Source organism: Uloborus diversus, chromosome 5, assembly GCF_026930045.1.
Source record: "Uloborus diversus isolate 005 chromosome 5, Udiv.v.3.1, whole genome shotgun sequence".
Lineage (NCBI taxonomy): Eukaryota > Metazoa > Arthropoda > Arachnida > Araneae > Uloboridae > Uloborus > Uloborus diversus.
Window position 1 is genome coordinate 107,096,984 of NC_072735.1, and position 12,367 is coordinate 107,109,350.

Sequence of the window (12,367 nt, forward strand, 5' to 3'; positions counted from 1 at the left end):
CCATATGCAAAATTTTAAAGGGGGCTCTGATATTTTCCCCATGGTTTAGCAGGATATTTTCCCCATAGAAACGGATTTCCGTACAGATTAGAGTTCTTAAAATTTGACATGTTTAATAACTTGTTTATTAATTGCTGGAGAAGAAATGTTTTTACATTTTTGCAAAGAAAAAAGTACTAAAAGCAAGGAAATTTTACTTTCAAGGGGGGGGGGGACTTGAGCCCCCTTGCCCCCTCCCTCACATTGGCACCCTTGTCCGCATAGGAGGGGTGTCCTTTAGGAGTGGTTTTACTATACCATTAGAAAGAATATATATTTTCCTTTCAAAATAAGTTGTTTTTTTCGATGGTGTTTTTTCGAATAAGGATAGAAATATGAGTTTAAAATTCTGTCTGTGTCATAACCAATTGCCATGTTTAAGTTTAGATTAAGGAAAATTTTATCACACTGGAAGCCTGAAATTTTAGGAGCTCAAAGTACTTATGGTTGTCAATACATTCTAGTATTTTTAAGAATTTGAGTGAGAACTTTTGTGTATCACGCATGAAAAGTCACAAAATAAATGCAGTGGAGAAACTTTTTCCTGGATTTTAAAACCTCATAAATTCTGAACAAAAATGATTCAAAAGCTCTTATTTATGTAATTCTATTGTCAATATATACTCTTTTAGTGGGTTATAGTTGCAGAGCTTAAATATTGATTTTCTAAAAGTTTGACATCCAAAGTGGCCTTCAAAATCGTTCACATGAAAAATATTTATACCTATTTTTAATGCGCTGTAGCTCAAGTTTGTCCCATTGCATCTTCTTTTCGTTGATACCATTTAAAAGAAGATATTTTTTCACAATATTTTAGCAAGACCCCTTAACTTCAAAATATTTTAGCGGCCCTGTGCACAGTTTGCCACCCACTAAGCACGGCCCTGGTTATTTAATTTTTTGTGCCAACTAGTTAAAAAAATTTTGAAAGGTGGAAAAAAAATTTAAATCCTTTTAAAAGGCTTGCTAAAGTTCGAGCATTTGAATTTTTTCACAAGTGGAAGATAGCAACAGATAAATTTTTTGAATCATTGAGATTTCTCATCTAAGGAGTTATTAGTCCACACACCTTGGAGGAATTTGCTCCAGAAACTAATCAGCATCAATTTACATGAGGTTTTATGTGTACACCAAATTTTGTTTAATTACATGCACTTTGTTTTCAAGATAGAGTGGCCACAAAAAAAAAAAAAAAAAAAAAAAAAAAAAAAAACAGCCCCACTCACACTGACAGGCATTTTTGAAAAATGGTCAAAATATATTCAGCGCACCTCAAAATGTGTAAATCTGTTGAATTTTTAACATTTGCACAAATTCAATACTTCCCTGCTTCCTTCTTGATGTTAATTGTGAAAGAAAGTAGAAATAAAGAGATAATGTATGTGGTTTGAAATAGACACCATTCAAATCAATACTTTTTATTACTTTTCGTGTATAAATTTTTTCTCCTGAGTATTTTTTTCTCCCATAATTTTCAGTTTTCGAAATGTGAAATGATTATTTAAATTTAAATGTTTTCTCTTTACAGATCGCATTCTCTTCCTTTTTCCAGCTCTTCCAGCATGTTGCATTTTGATAAACTAGACTCTGCTGAGTTAAAAGATTTATTAGTATGCTTTTTATATATAGTGAAGCATGTGAATGAAGGTAAAACAATTCAAAATTTTTATTATTTTAATTTCATTGATAAATGTATAAGTTAGTTGCAATTCTATAGGTAGGGGAATGTGGGGGCAAAGTGAAATGGTGAAATATTTACTCTGCTTTTAGCACCACTTAGCTGATAATATTTTAACTATATCTATTAGCACATATAGTCTATTCCAGTCAGGAAAAAACTTCTGCCAAAGATTAATGCATATGATAATAAAGGCAATTTTTAAAAACCAGTACTCCTATTGTAATATTTTGTTGTAAGTCAAAATTTTTTTATTATTATTATGAAATGATAAAGTTCTTGTTATTAACATTTTAAATACGAATTGAGACCTTCCAATGTTCTGTGCAGCATTTATTTAGTTAATATTAGGCTTATTTGTATTTAAATATTGTGTATAATCAGTTAAGTACAAGGCGGGGCAAAGTGAAATAGTTCATTTCATTTACTTATTAAATCATTTATTAAATCACTTATGTATTCATTTATCAATTAATTCATTTACAGTCCTTCATTTAGTAATTCACTTATTTATTCATTTAATTACATCTTTTCTTATTCATTCACTTTTATTCACTCCTTTCTTCATATATTAATTAATTGAATTATTTACGTATTCTTTTATTGTTACATAATCTTTTCACTTATTTATTCAACCTTTTATTTACTGATTTTTTTTTCAATCAGAAATATTTTATAATTGAATAAAAAATATTTCATTAGAAAAATATTAAATTTTCCACTTTGACCCATAAAATAAAAGTAAAAATGTTCCTTTAAAAAAAAGGCACAAATTCTGTGAAAAAGTAAAAAATACTTTTTCAATGCAAGTTTTTACAAAATACAATGTTCTTTCTTTATGTACTGTAATTTTCAAAATCAATTTCCAATTCGCTTCAAAAAGCTCACTTTGCCCTACATTTCCCTACTTATTTTATCTACATTTATTTTCAGAGCTTCTCATTGGGTGGTGGCAACACTGCAGCGAATATGACATATTGGATTTCTTCTACATACTAGAGTAATTTTTTATTGCATTGCATTATTATTTTTTTTTTCATGAGTTAAATGAGTAACCTTAGCAAATATTGTTAGAGTAGAAAATATTTGCTTTTATGTGATTTCATGTTACAGTTTTTGTGCAGTAAAATGAAATGTTAAGTTCTTCTATTATTTCATTTCTGATTTAAAGAAAATTTGCTTACATTTAAGCAACTGGTTGACATAAGTTAATATAGCATGCATTTGTAAAAGAACATGCACTCACATGCATTGAAGTCACTTTTCTCGAGTCATTAATCTGATTCATTAAATTTCCAGAAAACCAAACATTCATGAACTGTTTTTGCCTAAAAATATCAAAAACAGCAGTCCTAATAAGATTCTTTGAAATCTCAATAACTGAATCAAAGCCAACAAAAGGAGTATTGGAACATTTCCTAGCAAAATCAACTGCAGTTTAAAACGTTTAACATGAAACTGAGAGGACGAAAATATCTGTTCATGCTAAAAGAATTTTGTGTTAAAAGAATTATGTATATTAAATTGCACAGTATTTTACTTGGATTGCTATATTATGTGCTAACTGTTTTTTAATGTTAAGCGTTTTCGTTTTAAATGTATTTCACTGTATTTTATTACCTTTGATGCCAGAATGCCCAAGTACCCGACAGATAGTGGCCTTACTCAGATTTGTAAGAGTGCAAAGCATATCACAGCATTCTCAAACAATGTGGGATGCCATTGGAACCTTATTTATTTCTTTTAAGTCCGCTTGATTATCAGAACACATCTGGATTTAAACAAATAATTTAATAGATCAGGATGGCATAAACCTCAGCCTGAAAACCAGTGGTGATCCTGACCAAAGGATTTGATGCCATCACTGGGATATAAGACTCAGTCTCTCTCATTCATTTTAGAAATGTCAGTAGGGTAACACCCCCAGTAATTGGCACGGCACCAGTGATTGGCACTTTCAACAAAATGTCCTAAAAAAAGACTCGTATCAAATTTTTTTTTAAATAGAAGGCTATATACCAACTGAATGTACATTAATTTCAAAGATTATAACTGCAATTCACGTTACTATATGGCAGCAGTACGTATGAAAGAGAAACAATTGTGGCTAGTGTCAAATCAGCCATTTTTGTTGCAAAAGCTTCTTCTCTGGCTTAAGGGAAGCATGCACATGAATCCATTAAAATCTGACTTAAAATATATTTTAAATTTTCATTGTCAAAAGTTTTGTTTAGTTGAAAGGTGTTACTTTTAATTGTGTAGAAGTATATTTTCGTCCCTATTTGGAATTTTATATTAATGATGGGTGCCATTTACTAATGCTTCAATTTTGCTAGTCCCCAGTAATTGGCATGTGTGCCAAGTACTGGGGAAATAGTGTTATTTCCGCGATAAAGCTGAGTGAGGTGTCATTATCTTCAGTTTTTTACGTAGATTACGAATATGATAAAGCGGAAATTGAAATCGGAAGCTTTTGTACAGTAATTGTCAAAGAAAAAAAAAAGCATCAAAATCGTCAATTTTTGAAGTTGCGGCTTTTTGTCAATTGGAGTGACTTCACCAGAAAAAAATCCAAATGAAAGTTAGTTAGTAATTAATTTTATACTGGGGGCTTCGTCCTTTGCTCGATTCGCTCGATAACCTCCATTCGCCACTTACGGTATTTCAATGCTGCCTGCAGCGGATGGTTTTTCAAGAGAAAGAAAACCGACTTGTTGCCTTTGATAAATAAAAAAGAGGAAAACTTATACAAAAAAGTATGCTGTATGAGTTTTTTACTATACTTGGGGCAAACCTAACTTGGTAGCATTCGTAAAATCAAAACTGTAAACCAAAGGATGAAACAGCATTAATTTCAATATCTTTTCCATGGAACATTACAAATTTATGTTTTTATTTCTCTAAAATACTTTTCCAACAGGAAGAAGAGTGATTTAGCATTAATTTATATAAAACTAGTGGAACCCGCACGGCTTTGCCCGTAATAGAAAAATTAAAAGGTCTTTTGGTTCGCTTGTGTGGCGAATTTTCTCTCCAATTTTCTTGTACCCATGTTACGGTTCCACGTTATGATAATTTCGTATCTCGCCAATTGGCTTGTGTTCATGTTACGGTTCCACGTTATGATAATTTCGTAATTTACTCGTCCATCTTATGATAATTTTGTTCTTAAAATTGGAATAGAAAAAGAACTACATCGAATTTTCGAAAAATCGCTTAGAGGTGCACACCCCCATGCTACAAACTAATTTTGTGCCAAATTTCATGACAATCGGAGGAGCGGTCTAGGCACTATGCATATCACAGAGATCCAGACAGACAGACAGAGATCCAGACAGAGAGACTTTCAGCTTTATTATTAGTAAAGATAAAGATAAAGAAAACAAATTCTACCCCATATTATCAAATTTATATGAAAAATGGGCTTAAAATTGGAATAGGAAAAGAACCTCATCGAATTTTTGAAAAATCACTTCAAGGTGCACACCCCCCATGCTACAAACTAACTTTGTGCCAATTTCATGAAAATTGGCCAAACGATCTAGGCACTATGTGCATCACAGAGATCCTGACGGACAGAGAGAAATCTTGACAGACAGAGATCCCGACAGAGAGACTTTCTGCTTTATTATTAGTAAAGATTACCTACTTAACATTAACATTACTCATGTTTCTTACGATGATAAAATTTGTATATAATTTAAAAGTAAAAAATAAAGTGATTTTCCAGTTCTATTAACATGTGCCAATTACAGGATCACAAGGTGTTATACGCTGGCGTATCAGGTGCCAATTACCGGTGATTTTGGTAACTTTTTATATGCATATTTTTATAAAAGTATCAATTCAATTATTTTTGATTTTAGTGAACCAAATAGATGCACAGATGTGCACTCTTTGATACAAAAATATTTGCAAGAGAGTATTTTTTTCTAAGTACTGAAAACAGAGGTAAGTTTAAGGACAAACTGTTAAAGTGCCAATTACTGGGGTCTTTACCCTATGCCAGAAAGTGCAACTTTTACAGTGATATGAAGGAACATAGCTTCAGTCATTCTGAGAGGGAAATATTACTCGATAAGGCCTGTCAAAAGCATAATCAATGCACATGTCATCGCTAGGCATGCCAGAAAAAGGATGCCCAAGTACATCCCCATCCAAGTTCACCCAGGTAAGATACTCAGAATAGAACTTTCAGTGACCTGAGTGTTTAAGCCTCTCAATAAACATAAAAGCCTCAGCTTCAAGGCACATATAAATGAAGCATAATCCAGTTCAAGAGATGCAGTAGTTCTGGTATTAATGCATCCAGACATGGCAGCACCGATCATCCTTTGCAGCTTGTTAAGCTTTGTTTTTGCAGTGTCTAGCATGGTTCTAGACCATCAGACGATGAAACCGTAGGTAATGATATGACAGATGACTATTTTATAGACCCAATGAACAGCCACGAGGTTCTCCCAATAGCTCTCTTAGAAGACTGAAAGATTTTACTAGCCTTAGCCAGACTATGAGTAATCAACTTTTAAACAAAGTATACCTAGAGGTACTTAAATTCCTCAGAACAAGTATGACTATTTCCAAAGAACTTAATACCAAACACCTGGATTGCTCTCATGGATGAAAGCAACCATAGTGGTTTTATGAGGATTTGCAGAGAGACCCTCAGAATTACATCATTTTTTCACACATTTCAATCCAGACCCCGAAGAGTTCCAATTTTTCCTACTTTTTAGAGCTCTCTCCTTATTTTCCTACTTTTTCCTTTCTTTTCCTACTTTTTCTTTCTTTAGTATAGCACTTCTAATTGTGCATTTTTTCTTATTTTTACAATACCGCACCGATATTTTTCTGCATGTTTCAATTGTAAAAAGCAAAAGAAACTAGAAAATCCTAAGTTTTTAATTCACTGACGACAGTAATTTCTGTAAGGAACACTGTGGCGTCTGCGTGTTTAAAAGTTAAATATTGGTAAGTGACTTTTAAGCCATTGCGGCATTTATGGTCGACCTTTCTTTTTATCGGCTCGACTTCAGTCCTACTTTTTAACGAAAAAATAAAGAAACAGATACTGGCCCATTCCTGATGCAATTACCCCTCAATTTCATTTATTTACCCCTCAATTAGAAGCTTTAATTAAAGTAAACGGCTGACTGGCCAAAAAGTGCGGGAAAAGTCAGATTTCCTATTTGCCAATTTTTTGTGTAATTGATTACAAGTGAAATGGAACTCTATTTAAACAGAAGGGCAATGAAAAACCTTAAAAGGAACGTAAGGAAGCAAAAAATGAAAAACCTGTACACTGTACATATTTTATTGATGTTAGTACAAAATAAGAGGCACAGATAACAGAAATTCGCAAAAACGGATCACTTCAAAAATAATCGCAGAAACAAACTTTTTTCAGACATAAATATGATTATTGTTCATTCTAAATCGTAAACATGATAATGAAATTTATAAAATTTCATTTTCTTTCCTTGCAAAGAGTGTATTTGCAAGAAAAAAAAGCACGGCAAAACCTAGATGGGCAAAGTGTTCCTTATTTTTGGAGAAAAACCTGAAATCAATTTAAATACGAGATTCAGTTTTTATTTCTTTACATTTTTAAAAGGTGGGGGATAGAACCACAAGCAAATATGTACTGTATTTTTTTTCTTTTTAATGGGTATTTTCCACTCTGATATATCATCAATATCGAGGAGTTGCTCATAATTTTTATGTGCCGCCTTTATGGCAATGCTGCATTTCGGAACATTTAAAATTTTTTATACTCTTACTCTTTTCGGGGTGCGGCAATTATACCGATTCGAGGTATCTACTGTAAGTTATTGTATTCAGGGAGCCTGATCAAAGGGTTGGAAGAGATATATGCTGGCATTTGATACCAGATGCTCCCCCCCCCTTCTCAATTTCGTGAACAATTTCCGAATGAATATTTTTGTCCTATGATGAGGATCCAACGAAACTACATGTCTTCATTTTTATGTACAGAGAAACATTAGTAACTGATCTTTGACTTTGATAAAAATGTTATGTTTACCATGCATGTATTTTTCCTTTTTTTTCCAGTGACAAATTTTGGAACAAAAAAGAGGTAAAAAATCATCAAACCAATAAAACAATATTCGTTTCTATTGCTTGATTCAAATTAAAACTGGCCCGTCATTTTGACTTTTCCCTCGGAATGGCTAGCGAAGTATGTATACTGAATGCAAATTTTATCTGAAAACAATAAAAACCACACAAACTTTTATAGTTAAGCATTAATTTTCTAAAACCAGGGAGGGGAGAAATTGACCCCACTGACACCCCATAAATGATGTGCCTGAAACAAATATTTATGTTGAATGCTAAAAGTACACAACATAATACAAACCCTATAGTTTACTTATTTTGTTATTTATTTAGTTTAATTATTTTATTATAAATTTTATGTCCCATATTTAAGAACAAATTTATTTTAGTTCTGCATTTTCAGTCTTTTTCCTTTTTCTTCAAATTCAAACATCTGCCCCTGTTTATGCAAGAATGCATGTCAGCTGCTGATTATTTTTAACTAAAACTAATTTAATATTTGCTTTGCTTTTTGTATCATAGTTTATGACAACAGGAGCTGAAAGTGTTAGTATTTTCAAGTGATAAATGGATGCTCTCGAAGGAATGTTTTCGTTTTTCACAAAACAAATCTTTGATAAAATAGTTTTAGTGCACCAAAATATGAGTTTTATTATTATTGTTTTTTTTTTTTTAATTTTATTATTGTATTGTTGAAAAGTGTTTCTTTGTTTTGGATTTTTTTTTCATGTATCTTTGTTTCCACCAGTTTATTTTTCATACTGATGATTGTCAGCTTGTTTCTTTCATTTTGTTTTTGCGATTCGGCCTTTGATTAAAGCCCTTTAATACTTCAAAAGTACTGTTAGTTTATTTTTGGGGTAGTTTTAAATCAAAAATACTGTTAGTTTATTTTACATTAGAAATAGAATTTACTCTAAATTTGTTTCCTTTTGAGGTGTGTGTCGTCCCACATCTCTTCCTATTTTTTCCTACTTTTTTAAGCGATTTTTTTCCTACTTTTTGATTCCTTATTTCCTACTTTTCTTCCCCCAAAAAAACACTTTGGGATCTGTCAATCCCTGTGACAAAATAGGGGAGACCATAGGCGCCCATATGCAAAATTTTAGAGAGGGGGGGGGTCATAAATTTTCCCCATGGTTAAGCAAAACATTTTCTCCATGGAAACTGATCTCAGTACAGATTGGAGGTGTTAAAATTTTAGTTTTGTTAACTTATACATTAATGGCTGCAAAAAAATATATTTTTTTAATTTTTGCAAAGAAAAAAGCATTAAAAACAAGGAAGTTCTCATTTCTAGGGGGCTTGAGCCCCCACTTGCCCCCCTATATGGGCGCCCTTGGGGAAGACTGTTGATAAACATTCCTCTGGCCACTACAATGACATCATCACTGTAATCAATGACTAGACACTGAAGAATAGGTGAGAGAAAACCACCCTGTGGACATCTAGACTTGGTGTGAGCAATAAGTTTCACCACAAAGAAGCATCTACATAACTAAAAAACAACAGCTTTTTGATCCAGTTAATAATGCTTTTGTCAATGTTTCTCTTTACAAGGGCCCTCAAGAGAGTAGTTATGAGTACAAGTACTCTATCAAAGGTCCCTTCAATATTAAGGAAAACTGCCAAAACTACTTCCTTTTTTTTAATTACTTTTCAAAAATAAAGGAAAGACTGCGGGTATTATTATTAGTATATCTGCCGGTCTGATAGACAGAGAGATGATGCTTTCAACTCATTCCCTAATATGTCTATCAATTATTTTTCAATAGCTTTTAAGAAGAAAAAATTGAGACTAAAATGTCTGAAGGATTTATCCTCATGATAATTATTTTTTCCAATTTTTCGGATAAAGATAACCTTAGTCTGCTTTCAGGCAGTTGGAACATACTCATAGGCAATGCATGCTCTAAAAATCCTGCAAAATATGGGGGCAAGAACTTTTATTCCCTTCTGCAGAAAGGCAGGAACTAAGGCAAACTATACTATCCATACCAAGAGTTGTGAATAGTTTGAATGAGTTGATTGCTCAAACAACCTGCTCATAGGTTACAATTCCTTTATCGCACCTACTTGTTGATATGGTAACCACTAAAAATGAGTCATCACTGTAACATTTCTGCTAAGGTTTATCCACTAAATTCAGCAAAAGTACCATTTTAAAGCTTTATTAGTGTTCAAACCATTATTTCTGTCCTTGGCCATGAATTTCGTAATGCTTGCCGTAGAAGAAGCATCTCTAATGATATTAGAAGCAACCTACAGGAATTATACTTTACTATACTTACTTTTGGGTTTCTTTGAGCTTTTACATTAATCAAGTCCTTGATGTATGTTTTTTTTCATATAAAAAAGAAAAAACCTTCCACAGAACTTTTTTGGTGATTAATATACTTCATAAAATTTTTATTTTCCTATTATTTTTTAAAAGTTATGAGATAGTTTTTCTCAGTTTAACTATGAAACAGCTGCTGAAAATATTACATGAAGGCTAGTGTACTAGGAAAAATTTGATGCTGAATACAAAATCTGAAATAAAATTCCTGGTGCTCACCTGAAATTGTTCAGAAGGTATCTCTCACAAAAAGTTAACAGACTCAATTTCTGATAATTGACGTATTTCATGTGGCTATGAATGGTTTGCTGGCTTGGAATTTTTTCTTTTTTTTCCCACAATTGATATTATAATGTAGTCTTAAATACCTTTCTATTAGTTTACTATGTAGTGCAATCCATGTTGCTTTCTTTTATTTATTTAATAACCCTCTTTCTTTCAGACTCTGTCTCCATCAGTTTAAATATATGGGAAAGAGAAACATTAAGTAAGCTAATTTTAATAATAATTATTGTAAGCCATGATTGTTTTTCAAAACATTTTTGAAGGATACAGGGGGAAAACCCTGTCAGTCTTAAAAAAAAACTAATATTGAGAAAAAAGTATTTGAATGTTTCTCATTTCTTGGAGGGCTTTAGTACCGCCTACTTTCAACCAAACATTTCAGCTGATTCTCTGGATGTTATAGAAAAAGGTGATAGACTATACGATAAAGTCTACTTCAGCCAACATTAAATAGCATCATTATTCCAGTACCTTGAAGAAAAAAAAAAACTGACTGACAGGGTTTTCCCTCCTGTACTTTTCATTTTTTTATTTAGTTCAAGTATAAATTTGATGGTTGAATCATACTACAGCACTGCTTATTGGAGTTACTACCACTGACAATAAAGTTCAGTGAATAGTCCTGTGATACTAAGGTAGATGAAATAACAATGAAAGTTTCCTTACTGTCCTTGGAAATAGTCACCTCCTACAGCTATGCACCGAGACCTGCTATGCATGTCCTGGAAAACTTTTAAAAGTCCTTTTTTGGGATGAAGTTCGAGAGCCTCATCTTGTTTCTTGGATGTTTGGAACATCGTCAAATCTCTTTCATTTCAAAGTGAGTTTGAGCCGTGCAAATAGGAAGAAATCTGTAGGATTGAAATCTGACAAGTATGGTGGATGTTCAATTTGCAGCACTCCTTTTTTGCCAGACATTGTTTAGAGAAACTTTAAATTGATCTTTTGTTCATTCATTTTCCTGTTCTCAGTTAAGAGCCGATGCCCTAAAGTAGCACTTTGTAAAACAAGTCTTGCACAGAATACAAATGACACTCATCTGAATACCGGTGGTGGCAAATGGTCAGCACCTGCCACTATACAGGTGCAACATTTTGTTCTGCCAGTGTTTCCTGGGTAGCTGTTCTGCCTTCATTCGCTGAAATTTATTGTCAGATGTGCAGTCGACGCTCATTATAACGACCACACATTATAAAGATCATTTCATTATAAAGACCAGTGGTAAAAGCCCCAACTTTATCCCTATGAACTCTATGTTAATTTTCTTTCGGCATAATGACCGTTTTGTATCGTCTAATCCAATACAGCAACCAAATTCCATGGACAATATTTCCGGTGTTTTTTTTTTTTAATAAGACAAATTTGTAACTTGAAATGACCTTGATTATTGTTTACGCACAACTACATAGTCTTCAGTGTTCAATCCAATTTTGAGTGGGGGGGGGATTACCACTCACCGCAGCACAGAAAAAATAAAAGGAAGAGAAAAGTAATCCTTCTGAATTTTTAAGAATAAGCGGTCGACAGATGTTTGGTAGTTTGACGTTTAAATCATGTGGTTTTAAAGAGTATGTTTCTACACTCGACGAAGGTGAAAATTACAAAGTGGAAATCCTTACAGCTTTGCATCTCCCTAAAACAGCATGGAATTAAGTCTCAGAAAAGACCATCAAGAATTGCTTTCATTATGCTGATTTTAAAAAGCAAAAGGAAATGAAATGTACTGCTGAAGTCATTGGTCAGGAATCCAAGGTGAAAATTTCGATGCAGTAGATGAAATGCTTTAAAAAATTTGTAAAAAAATGAAATTGGATGTAGCATTAAACTTTGATGATTATGCAAAAATAGATTATGATTTAAAATGTTTCAAACAACCATCAGAAGATGAACTGTCTCTCGATATTGTACACAAAATCGATTGATGTATCATGATCTGATGAAAAAGAAAC

At 32.6% G+C, this 12,367-nt stretch overlaps 1 protein-coding gene across 1 annotated transcript in view; it reads left to right on the forward strand.

Annotated features, from left to right (window-relative positions):
• LOC129223067 (dedicator of cytokinesis protein 9-like) overlaps window positions 1–12,367 on the forward strand; it is a 241,712-nt gene that overhangs the window by 187,305 nt on the left and 42,040 nt on the right. The window contains 3 exon segments of the mRNA XM_054857632.1: window positions 1,568–1,686; window positions 2,651–2,717; window positions 10,576–10,620. Coding sequence (XP_054713607.1) covers window positions 1,568–1,686; window positions 2,651–2,717; window positions 10,576–10,620 — 231 coding nt within the window.